A 16,850-nucleotide genomic window follows, 5' to 3' on the forward strand; every position below is an offset into this window, starting at 1 on the left:
AAATTTGCTTCTCTTAGAGGCTCCGCAAGCCACATCGGGGGATCGGTTTATATGGGGGCTATATATAATTATGGAGCGATGTGGACCAATTTTTGTATAGTTGTTTAAGATCATATTCTGACACCATGTACCAAATTTCAGCTGGATCGGATGAAATTTGCTTGTCTTAGAGTCCCCGCAAGCCAAATTTGAGGGTCCGTTTATATGGGGGCTATACGTAAAAGTGGACCGATATGGCCCGTACGCAATACCATCCAACCTACATCAATAAAAACTACTTGTGCCAAATTTCAAGTCGATAGCTTGTTTCGTTTGGAAGTTAGCGTGGTTTCAACAGACGGACGGACGGACATGCTCAGATCGACTCAGAATTTCACCACGACCCAGAATATATATACCTTATGGGGTCTTAGAGAAATATTTCGATGTGTTACAAACGGAATGACAAAGTTAATATACCCCCATCCTATGGTGGAGGGTATAAAAACTGACTGGAGAACTTGAGAGAGTGGGACGGCAATCAGAAGGATCGTGGAAATAATGACCGCGCACCTAGAGCACTGAGAACACATCTGTATCGAATACAAGCAACGAAGGATGGTGCATGTAGGGGGTGTGTTTTGAGGATGATGAGACGTCGGAACCCCAACTTTTGGCACTATACTGCCTTTGTGAGAGAAACAGTTTACAATATAGGTGATTCAGAGCAGGCAGCACTCATTGAAAAACATAGAAGTTCACGAGCAACCGTGGTGCAATGATTAGTTAGCGCCTTAAAAAGGTAAAGGGTTCAATCAAAGTTCCGACCAAAAGCTAAAGAGGGTTTCAGAGATGGTTTCCGCTGTCAGTAATGGTGATGACTTTTCTAAGTTGTTTCAGCGCAATTGGAACGCCACTCGGACTCGGCTATAAAATTGAGGTCCCTTGTCGTTGAGCCAAACATGTAATCGGACAGCATTCAGGGACTAGAGAGGAATTCACCACCTGTGTTACCACAATGGATTTCGGGAACCACCGTGGTGCAATGGTTAGCATGCCCGCCTTGCATACACAAGGTTGTGGGTTCGATTTCTGCTTCGACCGAACACCAAAAAGTTTTTGAGAGGTGGATTATCCCACCTCAGTAATACTGGTGACATTTCTGGGGGTTTCAAAGCTTCTCTAAGTGGTTTCACTGCAATGCGGAACGCCGTTCAGACTCGGCTATAAAAAGGATGTCCCTTGTCATTGAGCTTAACATGGATTCGGGCAGCACTCAGTGATAAGAGAGAAGTTCACCACTGTGGTATCACAATGGACTGAATAGTCTAAGTGAACCTGATACATCGGGCTGCCACCTAACCTAACCTAACCACAATGCACTGAATATGCTAAGTGACCCTGAAATATTACGCTGCCAAAAGCGTAAATCGGAATTTTTAGGAGAGGGATGGATTGTCAAAGTTACCCGATTTATATCTCAAAACTTATTTGATGTCAAATTGTGAGGGATTTGCCTGGAACGGCTTAACCACTTCCCTCCTTACCATCCCTTAATTTCATTCCCCTCCGTCTATAATCCCCTTTCCCCTTATTACTGTTACTGGATATAAAATTATTTTCAACTCACCTGGTTGACAGCCACAATCCTGTAGGGGAGCTAAACGTTCATGTGATGAGGTGGCGCCCGATCCTATACCACCACCACCTGTTTGTCGTCGTGTATGTTGACGTCTACTCAATTGCAATTGGGAAACATCACGTCTAAGACGATGTAGTTCACCCACCTGCCGTGTCAGTAAACGTACCGCCTGCGTTACATCCTTGGTATTGTCCAAATTCAATACGGCATTCAAGCCACGATTGTGATGCAGCGAGGAGCCAAATGGCGGTGTATACGCCACGTCAGAATAATCACCATCGTCACTATTGTCCAAAACACTCGACGAATCTTGATTACCATCGAAATCCTCATCCAATTCATCGCCATCGATCTCTTCATCATCATCATCAGCCCCAGCACCATTCTCGCCATTTTTACCTTTGTTTGCTGCTGACAAACGTGATTGCAACATATCGGCATTGACCTGCTGCAATTGTTGTTGCTGCAAGCGTAATTGCATTTCCATATCATCGAGACGTTCATCAATTAGCCGCAAATGCCTTAGAGAATGTTCACTATGCGTTTGCCGTATATTGGCATAGAGTGACAGGGCCAGTGAACTAAGGCATATCAAAAAGAAAAATAAATTTAATAGCGATAAGGAAGTGGAGGAGGATTTTGTGAAGCTGGGACCGCTGCTACCTCCTCCTCCAGAGGCTGTGGCAATTAGAGATTTTATATGGAATGATGCAGGTGGCTTTACTGTTAGCGCAGAGGAGGTGGTGGTGTTCGAGTTGGTGCTGGAAGAGCTGGATGTTGTGGGATTACTTTTAGCTTGGGGACAATTATCCTTTCGTGAGTCCTGTGTTTTCTCTGGCATAGAGCTGGCTATATGTACAGGATTCTGTTGTTGTCTCGTCGAAGTGGCGGTGTTGGTATTGGTGGTTTGCGTTTTCAAATGAGGTGATGAAGGATTTCTTTTGTGATGATTAAATCCTTCAAGGCGACTAGTTTGCTGTGGCATTGTGGTTTTCGATTGTGTTTCACTTTTTCCCGGGCTAGTAGTATTCATTTCCTTTGCTAAGATATCCTTCAAGGACATTTCATTATTTGTTGATGCTGTTGTATTCTGTGACATTTTCTTGCCATTGTGGCCATGATATGTTTTTGTTGTAGCCATTGTTGTTGGTGTTGTTTTATCACAGTTTGCATTGCTGTGATAATGCTGCTGATGATGATGATGATAAAGCGGCGCTGATGCCGCTGCTCCTACCGTTGTGGAGTTTTCTAGTCCTGTTGCTCTTTTGGAATTTTCCGAATCTGATATTGCGGGGGGCATAAGACCCACCATATTGTCTTTGCTGGCAACTGTTGTTTTTGACATTGATTCTCTGCTCATGGATTTTATTGTTGTGGTTGCAGTTTGTGTAAGGATTTGCGGTATGGTCGTCTCATCACCCTAAAACGAGATTTCTCATCACTTGGGGTTTTTTTTTTGGGATCTCTGTCACTCGCTCCCTCTCGCTCTCTCTCTGTATCTCCTGCTCTTATAGTTTTCCAATGTTAGATGTCCTTTTTATGTCAAATTTTGTATCCTTTTTGCAATATTGTCAAACAATTCAAGTGAATATGATGATGCCTTTTGGCTTTTGTTATCTAAGGTCCTTTTGTTTTGTTTAGCAAAATCCAAGAGAAGCATATACTCCCAATTCCTTTCTTATGAGGTAATTGTTTTTGTATCCTGTTGTGACAATAATGACGTTTCTCTAGGAGAATGTCCTTTTTGCTGTCGTTGTTGTCTGCTGTCAAATCATGCAAAAGTAAAGTAAATGTAAACTATAGCCAAGACTCCTTGAGGGCATTCGAAGGACTAGAGGAGTTTATCCTTTGTACGGTTATGCGTATAGAGAGTGTATGCGTGTTCGTGAGCATATGAATGCCAGGATTTTCTTTAGAAAAACAGCAAAACTGTGTGTCACACAGGATTCTTCAATAAAATGAACAGTCAAATGATTAAAGGAAATAGGTTTTCAGCAGGACTTCTCTCTGTCGCTCTCTCTCTCCTTCTATCGAGGAGTATAAAGATTAGGGAAGAGTTAAAATTTGATATTTTTCCAATTCTAAGGTCTCTTGCTGGGTTTTCTAGAGAATCAGCTTGTATTTAGTTGACTATAACATTTGTTTATGGTAAACATTGAAGAGAAGGCATAGTTGAAAAAACGAAACCCTAGTAAGGACTATCAAATGGCTTGACTAAACATCCTGCAAAGGCCACAACAAATCACACCTTGTATAGTTCCCAAAGGTCTGGAAGGTTTTTTTTTTAGCCAATAAGTCTCTTGTCTTCTACAGGCTAACCAATGTGTGAGAACTATGAGATGTTCTAGATGATTTTGTTTTTTTCTTGGGCTCAGTGTTTTGGGTCCTTTTCAAGTAACTTTTTTTTTAGCCCAACAGCAATATCAACAGCATTTAGTTGTTTTTTTTTAATATTTCTTGGTATTTTACTGCTCTTCTTCGGTTTCGGTTTTGTGTCCTTGTTTTCAAGTGTTACCTTTTCATGTAACTTTTTTTTTTGTTTTAGCCAAACAACAACATCAACAGCATTTCATTTTTACAAATTTTGTCACTTTTAGTTGTTGCCTTTATTTCGAATATTTTTCTTTGAAATTCCCTTACATTCATGGGCCTTTGTCTTGGTTTTTCTACTGTTTGGATATTTTTCCGTTCTCTCTTGGATTTCTTATTTTCGTTTGATGTTGTTTTCTCATCTGTTGTTGAGTTTAATTTAAGACCTGTTCAAAAAATTGTCATCCTTTTTATACTGCAAGGGAAAAAGAAGTAAAAAAAACAAACAAAATAGCATGAGACAAAAGTGGTTTGAGAAGTTTTAGAAAACAAGAAAGAAAAACAAAAAAAATATGTTTTTTTTTAGATTTAAATGCAAGAACGGTAGCAGCTCTTATCTCTTGCATGATTTAACATTTCTATGTGAGCCAATTTCTCAGGTTGTTGTGAAATTTAAGCACTCTATTTGTTGAAAGTTTTTTAATCCCAGAACTTTATATTCACAATTTCATATCCTCAAGATAAAAAGAGAAAAAAAAATAAAGAAGGAAAATATTTTCTTGGTTAACTCGAAATGCTGCTAAGTCTTAAAGGAAAATTAAGAATATTAAATTTCTAAAATTTATTTAGAAATTCTAAGAGTCTCGTTTTTCTTCTTGTTTTTTTTTTTTTTTTAATTATTTAATTCTTAAGAAACATCTTTTACATTAAACCCACTATTTAAATTAAATCAATTTGAATAAAAAAAAATAATAATACCCATCTGCCAAAAGTAATCTACCAATAAATTAAGGAAATTTTAAATCTTATTTTGTAGTTTTTGATCACATTTTTGACAAAACTTTATTTCCATAGAAAATTGTATCAAAAATTTATTTCAAAAAATTTCAAATCCAAAATTTATTTCTATAGAAAACTTTGTCAAAAATTATTTCTATAGATAATGTTGTCAAAATTTTATTTCTAGAGAAATTGTTGTCAAAATTATATTTCTATTGAAAATTTTGTGAAAATTTTATTTCTGGAGAAATATTTGTCAAAATTTTATTTTTATAGAAAATTTTTTTATTTTATAGTTTTTGATAAAGTTTTTGACAAACTTTTATTTCCATCGAAATTTTTATCAAAATTTTATTTCTATACAAAATTTTGTCAAAATTTTATTTCTATACAAAATTTTGTCAAAATGTTATTTCTATACAAAAATTTGTCAAAATTTTATTTCGATAAAAAATTTTGTCACAATTTTATTTCTGGAGACATATTTGCAAAATTTTACTTTTATATTTTGTAATTTTGTCAAAATTTATTTCTAATGAAAATTTTATCAAAATTTTATTTCTATACAAAATTTTGTCAAAATTTTATTTCTATACAAAATTTTGTCAAAATGTTATTTCTGTTCAAAAGTTTGTCAAAATTTTATTCCGATAAAAAATTGTGCCACAATTTTATTTCTGGAGAAATATTTGCAAAAATTTATTTTTATAGAAAATTTTGTCAAAATTTATTTCTATCGAAAATTTTGTCAAAATTTATTTCTATAAAAAATTTTTTCAAAATTTATTTCTGGAGAAATATTTGTCAAAATTTTACTTTTATAGAATTTTTTTTTGTTTTATAGTTTTTGATCAAATTTTTGACATAATTTTATTTCCATTGAAAATTTTATCAAAATGTTATTTCTATACAAAATTTTGTCAAAATTATATTTCTATACAAAATTTTGTCAAAATTGTATTTATATACAAAATTTTGTCAAAATGTTATTTCTATACAAAAATTTTTCAAAATTTTGTTTCGATCAACATTCGGCCACAATTCTATTTCTGGAGAAATATTTGCAAAATTGTTTTTTTATAGAAAATTTTGTCAAAATTTATTTCTATACAAAACTTTGTCAAAATTTATTTCTATAGAAAATGTTGTCAAAATTTTATTTCTAGAGAAATTGTCAAAATTTTATTTCTATAGAAAATTTTGTCAAAACTTTTTTTTATAAAAAATTTTGTAAAATTTTTAATTCTATAGAAAATTTTGTTTCTATAGAAAATTTTCTCAAAATTTTGTTTCTATAGAAAATTTTCTCAAAATTTTGTTTCTATAGAAAATTTTCTCAAAATTTTAGTTTTATAGAAAATTTTGTCAAAATTTATTTCTAATGAAAATTTTATCAAAATTTTATTTCTATAGAAAATTTTGTCTAAATGTTATTTCTATTCAAAAGTTTGTCAAAATTTTATTTCGATAAAACAATTTTGTCACAATTTTATTTCTAGAGAACTATTTGCAAAATTTTATTTTTATAGAAAATTTTTTCAAAATTTTATTTTTATAGAAAATTTTGTCAAAATTTTATTTCTGGAGAAATAATTTCAAAATTTTATTTTTATAGAAAATTTTGTCTAAATTTATTTCTATAGAAAATTTTGTCAAAATTTATTTCTATAGATTTTTTTTTTTTTAATTTATTTCTGGAGAAATATTTGTCAAAATTTTATTTTTATAGAAATTTTTTTTTGTTTTATTGTTTTTGATCAATTTTTTTACATAATTTTATTTCCATTGGAAATTTTATCAAAATTTTATTTCTATACAAAATTTTGTCAAAATTGTATTTCTTTAGAAAATTTTGTGAAAATTTATTTCTATAGAAAATTTTGTAAAAATTTATTTCTACAGAAAATGTTGTCAAAATTTTATTTCTAGAGAAATTGTCAAAATGTTATTTCTATAGAAAATTTTGTCAACATTTTAGTTGTATAGAACATTTTGTCAACATTTTATTTCTGGAGAAATATTTGTCGAAAATTTTTTTATTTTACAGTTTTTGATCAAATTTTTGACAAAATTTTATTTCCATAAAAAATTTTATCAAAATTTTATTTCTATACAAAATTTTGTCAAAATTGTATTTCTATACAAAATTTTGTCAACATGTTATTTCTATACAAAAATTTTTCAAAATTTTATTTCGATAAAAAATTTTATCGAATTTTATTTCTGGAGAAATATTTGCAAAATTTTATTTTTATAGAAAATTTTGTTAAAATTTATTTCTATAGAAAACTTTGCCAAAATTTATTTCTATAGAAAATGTTGTCAAAATTTTATTTCTAGAGAAAATTTTGTCAACATTTTATTTCTGGAGAAATATTTGTCAAAATTTTATTTTTATAGAAAAAGTATTTTTTTTTTTATTTTATAGTTTTAACTATATACAAAATTTTGTCAAAATGTTTTGTTATGTCATACAAAAATTTTCTCAACATTTTAGTTCGATAAAAAATTTTGTCACAATTTTATTTCTGGAGAAATATTTCCAAAATTTTATTTTTATAGAAAATTTTGTCAAAATTTATTTCTATAGAAATTTTGTCAAAATTTATTTCTATAGAAAATTTTGTTAAAATTTATTTCAATTGAAAATTTAAAAAAAAATTTATTTCTATAGAAAATTTTGTCAAAATTTTATTTCTATAGAAAATTTAGTCAAAATTTTATTTCTATAGAAAGTTTTGTCGAAATTTTATTTCTGTAGAAATATTTGACAAAATTTTATTTTTATAGAAAATTTTGTCAAAATTTATTTCTATAGAAAATTTTTCCAACATTTTATTTCTGTAGTTTAGTCAATGGAATAGTTTTTAAGCTGAGAACAACAAATATGATTGAAGTAATAGAAAATTGTGTCAACATTTATTTCCATAGAAAATTTTATCAAAATTTATTTCTATAGAAAATTTTGTTAAAATTAAAATTATTTATTTCTATAGAAATTATTTCTAGAGAAATTGTTGTCAAAATTATATTTCTATAGAAAATTTTGTGAAAATTCTATTTCTGGAGAAATATTTGTCAAAATTTTATTTTTATAGAAAATTTTTGTCAAAATGTTATTTCTATAGAAAATTTTTCCAAAATTTTATTTCTGTAGAAAATTTTTTTAAAATTTTATTTCTATAGCAAATTTTTCAAAATTTTATTTCATATTTGTTGGTTTGATCTCAGCTTTAAAGCCATTGCGTTGACTAAACTATACAATACAAGAGTAGCTTATCAACAGAGGAAAAGAATGTTTGTCAAATTTATTCGGAATTACCACATTTCTCATCAGCATCCTCTACATACATGTTAAATCGTAGAATACGAAAATAGGTTCCACTTGATAACAAATCACCCTCTCAAAAAGGGAATTTGGGGTCATTCTTATTTGAAATATTGTGGTTTATTTGTATAATGCAAATGGGCTCCAAAGATAAAATAAAGTTACACCCCAAAAACACAAAAAATTGGTGTTGTTGTTTTCCATATAATTTTTGGAGGTCCTACTTTACTTAGGTTTTTTGGCTTATTTTCATGGGGCTCATATTCAGAGCGGCGACTCCAGGCCAAAGATGATGATTCTTTAAAATAAAAACATTTTTACGCATTTATCTAGCTTTAAATCGGTATAAAATTAAAATTAAGGACATTTACAAGGCTATTAATGTAAAAATAAAGTTCAGTTTAAAATGTTAAATTATAACAGAGAGTTCGAAGTAAACGGTTTTTTTTTCATAATTAAAAAAAATAAACCAAAGATGCTAAATCCTAAGAATAAGTCAGCTTATATACTTGAAGTTTTATTATTTTTAATTCCGAGATTCCCTATCTCAGTTATTTTATAGATTATTTCTTTAATTCGCCATACTTTGCAGTTTTGTTCCAAAAACATTAGCAGACTGTTTAAGTTAACATTTTTCAGGCCTGCCAGTAATCTAATTAAATTCTGGTTAGTTCTCCGGTAGGTTCTTATGGACAGACACCAATATTAGGTGAATTTTGTGCTGTCCAGTCATCTCGTTGAGAGATTTGCGGCTGTTTATGGCTGTATGTTGATGGATTTAAGAAATATTTCTGTTCTTTCCAGCTAGCGTTTTTGATTTTTTTAATCTTGTACTTCTTGCTCACGAGTAAATTTGGTAGAAAATGCGGCGTAGATTTCGATAAAAACTGGCGTTTCGGATTATTTCTGGTGTTGTCACAATACTGTCAGTATTACGATAAAGACCAATGGCATGAGAAGGAAAATATTTATTCACATTGAAAATGCTGGAGGGCTCTAACTTGTGGTTTCCCAGCCATATATAAAGCAATCACTCTATCACGCTTGAATTCCATCACGAATATCTATTTTTTAAGGCAATAGATCAAAGTGCTTTTATAAACTTGTAAACAATAAAAGGAACTGCCAATGGTATACATTTTCTTATTATCCTCGGTATCCACTTTGCTAATTAACTTAAGCTATGTTTTATGGTAAAAAAGTGTTTTCTCTGAATGATATTTTAACCTAATTCTTCACGAAACCTTTAGCACATTCTATGGATTTAATATTTTACTGGAGGATTTAAAGTCTAATGTCCCCATATTCAAATCCCAAACGATATTTTTAAATATTCCAAGCACATCAGGAAAATCCCCTTAAGACATTGAATACCTCTTTAAAACTTTTCTTTTAAATATTTCCCCTTTTGTTTGAGACTTTGTAAGTTAGCTCCTTTGTCTATTTGTCCGTCCGTCCATCCATCCGTCCGTCCTCTATTTATCTATTTGTTGTTTCTCTTCATTGCATTCATTATAAGCGTTAAATTAAATACCTACAAGTCTCTTGGTATACTCTTGGCTTAATACACAAACACATACACACACTCTCTCTCTCTCTCTCTCTCTCGTTCATACATGCAATATAATATACTTAATTCATTTTTCAAATTTATTTTGGATAGGGGAAAAAAATATTCACCAACAAAACAAAAGGGGGAAAAATAAACTTAAGAAATTGAATGAAAACAAAAAAAAACAGAGGACCAGCAAAAGAAAACCCAGAACAAATGGGAAAAACTTAACAGAATTTTGCACCAATTTGTAAATTAAGAAAACTTCTTCACTTCGCCTTGCCATGCCACTCGGCATTGGCGCTCAAGAAGACAACTTAAAATGCCTTTTCCGGTTCCCTAACACATAAGGAGCCATCATCAGGAAAGAAGCAGCAGCTGCCAGGACATGTTGCTGCCACTGCCATAACCCTCTGTTTTGGCAAAGTCGGCGAAAAGATACAACAACCAAGCCAGCCAAAAGAAATTTATAAAATTCATTTAATCAAAATCATGCTTTACACCAGAGAATCTTGTGCGATTCTTTTTTTTCGGTTTTTTGTTGGATTTATTTTATTTCACTTAAGAGTTGGCAAAAATTCACAGACACACACACGTACACATTCATATCGCACTCCCAATAAAGCCTTTATTCTGGTTTGCCCTTACAATTGAATGGTAGGATGGGTGGGGGGTTGTCTGAGAAGTAACATAGTCTGGTGGTAGAGCAGAGAAGTGATAGTGGTGTTAGTTTATTTCAATGGTTACGACGCGAAGAGTCGTCTCATCTTGTCTAGTCAAGTCTCGTAAAGTTGAACAAGTCTCGACGTTTTATTTGTAGTCGTTGTTCTTGTTGTTGTCCATGTACTAGTGTTGCAATGAGAAAGTACAATAACAAGAGCATCAATAGGGGCTCATGAAAAAACAAAAACTATAAGATTTTTGCCGCTCTTGGTTTACAGCACTAGTACGAGTAAATACCAATGAATAAAGACAATAAGAGAGTCTCAGAGAGACTGGGAGTGGGAGTGAGTGAGAGTAGAGTAAATGAATGAGGTTTGGTTTTGTTTTTTGAACTCATTATCCCTGCTATTACGAAAACTATCTACTACACTTACATAAATCTATAGAATTCACACAGACACGACGCTATCTAGATTTTCCAAGACTATTGGAGATCATGTGAGGAAACATTAGAGCGTTTGTTCAATACCATCAGACTATGTTTTTTGTAGAATTTTTTCTTTAATTTATTATCGATTAGTTTTCTATATTCCCGTAAGTGAAGTTTTTTGTTTTAATATAACCGCAGAAAGGGAAAATTGATTTTAGTAAGAGAAGAAGCAAACCAAAGAGAAATATATTTTTTTAATTAGACAGCATTTCCTTATTTATTTAATATACATTTTAGGTAAAGTAATAGCAAATAACGGGGATGTAAAAGTTGGTACAATTGTACTAAATTTGATACATTCCATTTCTCAAAAGTACAATGGTACTACAATGACCTATTTAATACCCAGTTAAGGTTTGGCTATGCATCCAAAAACGGGTCGTAAACGTAGCGTGGCGTGTCAGCTGTTTGCTTTTAATATACGACAGCCCATACAAACGATTGCCCAACGTTTGCACAACGTAAACGAGTCGTAATATTCAGAAAAAACAATTTATTTCATTAAAAATTTAGTATTGTGTTGTTTTCGGTTAAAATGGACATCAAGTACTGATCAATTTACAATCAAATGGGATACAAAATTCCTATTTAAAATTTGGAGTTCGATACTTATCTTACAATAAAATATTGCAATTTTTAAACTATTCAAGACATGACTCCACATAGACCATTTTTCTATATCCTGAAATGGATAAAAAATATATTTATGATTTTATAAAGAATTTCCATTGAACTTTAGTCTTGATACTGAGGTCATGTCTTCGAAACTTCTGCCAGTGAAAAATTGTTTTCACTCAATTAATTTCAAATATTGAATGCTTTATTCCTAATTTGTTTAACCAAAATTCCCCAATTTTGTTATGTGTTTGACCGAATATTTTCATACGAAAATATGATGAAGGCTATAACAACAAAATCCTTTATAAATAAATCGTACAAGTTGATAAATATTTTTTTATTTTTTCAGTTACTATATTCCAATCCATTATTTTTGAATTTTGGTACAATTTTAACCCAAAAAGTACACTTTCTTATACTCGTTGGTAAAATTTAAAAATTTGATTTTTCATCCTTGGCAAATAATGTTTTTGGGTTTAAGTTGTAGGCAAAGGAGAAACTTTGGCAATTGAGTGAAATCCATCGGGGCTAACATGAATCGATCTTGATTGGCATAATTCAAACAGGTAGACACACAAAGAAAATCTTTTCAAAACCGAAATTCCTCTTTGTTACAATATTAATTCGTTTGTATAAAATGTGGTTCTTTAGGAAAGAAAACGGTTCCTTTTTTGTCTTTTTACGACCTCTTACAAATACAAGTTTATTTCACTTATTTTCTTGATGTTTCGTCGATTTTTTCGGCCTTTTCGAGTGGGTTTTTATTTAAAATATCTATAGTGGAAAATATATAGTTAAAAACTCCAAATTATGAAATATAGTTCAAAGTAAAGTATATCTTCTTAATTAAAACAAAACTTTAAACAAAAGATGCAAAATCCTTAAGATATATTTTAGCCTATATTTGAACCTTTTTTATACCCTCCATCATAGGATGGGGGTATATTAACTTTGTCATTCCGTTTGTAACACATCGAAATATTGCTCTAAGATCCCATAAAGTATATATATTCTGGGTCGTGGTGAAATTCTGAGTCGATCTGAGCATGTCCGTCCGTCCGTCTGTTGAAATCACGCTAACTTCCGAACGAAACAAGCTATCGACTTGAAACTTGGTACAAGTAGTTGTTATTGATGTAGGTCGGATGGTATTGCAAATGGGCCATATCGGTCCACTTTTACGTATAGCCCCCATATAAACCGATCCCCCGATTTGGCTTGCGAGGCCTCTAAGAGAAGCAAATTTCATCCGATCCGGCTGAAATTTGGTACATGGTGTTAGTATACGGTCTCTAACAACCATGCAAAAATTGGTCCACATCGGTCCATAATTATATATAGCCCCCATATAAACCGATCCCCCGATTTGGTTTGCGAGGCCTCCAAGAGAAGCAAATTTCATCCGATCCGGCTGAAATTTGGTACATGGTGTTAGTATATGGTCTCTAACAACCATGCAAAAATTGGTCGACATCGGTCCATAATTATATATAGCCCCCATATAAACCGATCCCCCGATTTGGCTTGCGGAGCCTCTAAGAGAAGCAAATTTCATCCGATCCGGCTGAAATTTGGTACATGGTGTTAGTATATGGTCTCTAACAACGATTTGAACCTCCGGAGCCTCTTAGAAGACCAAAATTCATCTGATTCAGTTGAAATTTGGTACGTGGTGTTAATATATGGCCTCAAACACTCATGCAAAAATTGGTCGAAATCGGTCCATAATTATATATAGGCCCTATATATACCGATCCCCAGATTTGACCTCCGGAGCCACTTGGAAGAGCAAAATTCATCCGATTCAGTTGAAATTTGGTACGTAAAGTTAGTATATGGTATCCAACAACCATGCAGGAATTGGTTCATATCAGTCCATAATTATATATAGCTCCCATATAAACCGATCCCCAGATTTGACCTCCGGTGCCTTTTGGAGAAGCAAAATTCATCCGATCTAGTTGAAATTTGGTACGTTCACAGAAAAAAATTTCACGAAAATTTTTCCAATTAAAATCTTAATTGAGTTTTAAAAAATATTCAATTAAAAATTTAATTGATTCAACAAATTTTTTAATTGAAATAAAAATCAATCACACAAATTAATAGTATCAATTAAATATTTAATTGGATCAATTAATTTTTTAATTGACTGTCAATTAATTTTTTAATTGATACTATCAATTCTGTGATTGAAGACATTTCAATTAAAAAATTAATTGGATCAATTAATTTCGTGATTGAATCAGAAAATTTTTTTTTGTGTGTTGTGGTAGTATATGATATTTAACAACTATGCCAAAAGTGGTCCATATCATATCATATATATCCCCCATATAAACCGATCCCGCGATTTGGTTTTGGAGCCTCTTGGAGGAGCAAATTTCATCCGAGTCAGTTGAAATTTGGTACATTGTGCTAGTATATGGCCGTTAACAACCATGCCTAACTAGGTCCATATCGGTCTATAGTTATATATAGCCATCAGATAAATCGATCTCCAATCACACAAAAATTGGTCCATATCAAGTTCATATTTGTATATAGCCCCCATATAAGCGACCCCCATATTTCAATTCTGGCTCTCTACGTATTGTCTAATATATACCACGTATGGACTAACTCACAATTTAGAAAACGATGTTAAGAAGTTTTAAGATACCACAACCCAACTAATTCGAATGGGGGTGACAGTCTTTCGGAGAAGTTTCTACGCAATCCATGGTGGAGGGTACATAAGATTCGGCCTGGCCGAACTTACGACCGTATATACTTATTTTATTTTGTTATACGCTATTTCTGTGTTAGTCAATAACAAGATTAAGAAGGCTTGTAGCTTAAGAAATTATTAAGTGCGGATAAAGTATTCAAGTAAATCTTAAAAAGGCAAGTAATTATTTATTTGTACATCTTTTCCAAATCATATATAAAATACAAAATTTCGTTTTTTGTTTTAAAATGTGATCAGGAAAGTTTTTCTCATTGATGTTAGTCTTTTTCAGAAGCCACGATCGATAAAGTAAAGTCTGCAGTTTTGAGCAAAGAACTCAAGGCAAACGTCACAAAACTACTATAAACTATATTCCTAAATGTATTTATGTTTTTTACGAGAATTAACCAAGAACATTTCTTTGTCGAACACAATAACGGGCATTGTGGTCAGGGGGGTATTCCTTCCCAACCTTTGGTGTAATTAAATCCATCACAAAAAGGCTTAAAAATCCCCATTAACCAACTTCTCTCTCTCTCTCTCTCTCTCTACATTTCTCTCTTTGATTTTATATTATCTTTGGATTTAATTTTAACTCTTACGGCCATTTTCATGTAGCTCCGTTAGGCTTTAACTACCAGTTAACAGAAACTAAATTGCAAATTTTTTCTCTCCGGTTAACTTTAACTGAAAATTTTTCAGCAATTATATTCATAACTGGCATATGGAATATATAGTCAAGATGACAGATATGTCCATAGAGCGGTTTAAAAGTTCGTTAGCTAACGTAGCACTAACGGAGCTACATGAAAATGGCCGTTAACCTAAACACACAAAATACCAACAATTTTCAATAGAGAAAAAATAAAATCATTCTCAATGAAAGTACAACAACTTTTGGTATTTACTTTACAGCAAAGATCTTGAAATAACTTGTGAGGTAAAGTGAGTGACTAAAGAAACAAAAACAAATACACAACGACGCTACTTGGATGAATGACTCTAGAAAGATGCCAGTGGGTGTAGAATGTTAGTTAATTGTAATTCCATTCTCTGTTGAATTCCTAAACGCCTTTTAGTTTTCTCTTTTCTTGGGTATTTTAACACACACGCACCCACACACCCACACTCGCATACACGCACATACGAAGCCATTGAAACTTCTTTGAAGCTATTTTACACATCCTTGATGTCTTGAAAGTATGTAGTACCTTTTTCCATGTGGCTGACTGTCTAGATTGGTTGGTTGGTCTTTTTTTTTTTGTTTTGTTTGTCCTACTTGAAGTTTGTTGTTTTAGAGCTATTACAACAATTTGTAAGTTTATAGATATCTATGGTTGTTGTTATTGCCTTACTAAGCTATAAAAAAAGAGAGGGAGCAAAGGAGAGAGCAAGAGAAAGAGTTTGTTTGATAGCAAAAATATTGTTTCATACCAAGGAAATGAAAAAAACTAACCAGAGTGCGTGTTTAAATTTTCGGAAATTGCAAAAATGTTTTTTTTTTTTGTTTCACTTTGTCTAGCCCTTATGGAAACTAAACTTACGTATACACATACATACTTGTGTGTATATGTTTTTTTTGCAAATATATATACATACCTATAAAGATGGTAAGCAATTTCTTAGCCTTTCGTTTTTTTTTCTTCTTCTCTCTAGAGTTTAGAATTCTTTACAATTTAAAGCTTAAACTTTTATCGCCTTTACTACCCCTCAAAAAAAAAAACCAAACCAAGACCCATGAAAATATGAAGTAATTTTCCCATGATACCCATAAGATATAACACCGTAGAGAGAGAGGAGAGCAAAATAACAAAATCATGTTTTCCATGGGGTCTAATCAAAGTGCAAAGATTGATAAGTAAATGGAGTGAACGAAGAGGATTTACATTCTTCTTTTTTTGTCGCAGAAGTGAAAAGACCACAATCATCCGGGTGAAGTTTGACAATTTTCCTGGAAACTCAATATTTATATTTTGTTAAGGTGGTGAATCAACATTATTTAAATGTGATATGCACCAAATTTGTTACACACCAGGGATTATTTCGGTAGTAGTAGGAGTACATCATGTGTATGCTATTAAAAGTCAAAAAATCATCAACTAAAGTTTCGTAAGAATATGGGGAAGATCTTATGAAATGGTAGCTAAGTTCAAGTATAATTTGTCTTTCCTTCTAGTAAATTTTGAACGGGGCCCTATAATGAACACATAGTGTGGCAAAAATAAAAATTTCAAGTCCTTAATATATACGAATGATATGTTATATAAAAAAAATTATAAAAATTTATTTTTTCCATTTTTACTATTTGCACTGTGCAAGATATCGAACACGCAGTGGAGCGGATTACTAAGGCCTTCAACATTTCACTGAAAGCTGCTTGCCCTAGAGGAAAGCCAAGGGGAAAAAATCGGCCGCCATGGTGGACTACGGAGCTAAGTAATATGAGGAAATCCTGCAGGAAGCTCTTTAACAAAGCAAAGTCCACAAGAGCTCCGGAGGATTGGGACACTTACAAGATGAATCTGAGAGAATATAAACGAGAACTGAGAAGGTCTCAAC

At 32.0% G+C, this 16,850-nt stretch overlaps 1 protein-coding gene across 11 annotated transcripts in view; it reads right to left on the reverse strand.

Moving 5' to 3' along the window:
- LOC142222608 (collagen alpha chain CG42342) overlaps window positions 1-16,850 on the reverse strand; it is a 730,115-nt gene that overhangs the window by 585,316 nt on the left and 127,949 nt on the right. For all 11 annotated transcript variants that reach the window (XM_075292830.1, XM_075292835.1, XM_075292829.1 and 8 more), the window contains exon 3: window positions 1,610-4,406. In XM_075292830.1, the coding sequence (XP_075148945.1) occupies window positions 1,610-2,981 (1,372 nt within the window). In that variant the 5' untranslated portion in view covers window positions 2,982-4,406. The remainder of the gene's footprint in view (window positions 1-1,609; window positions 4,407-16,850) is intronic.

This window comes from Haematobia irritans, chromosome 1 (genome assembly GCF_050003625.1).
Source record: "Haematobia irritans isolate KBUSLIRL chromosome 1, ASM5000362v1, whole genome shotgun sequence".
Lineage (NCBI taxonomy): Eukaryota > Metazoa > Arthropoda > Insecta > Diptera > Muscidae > Haematobia > Haematobia irritans.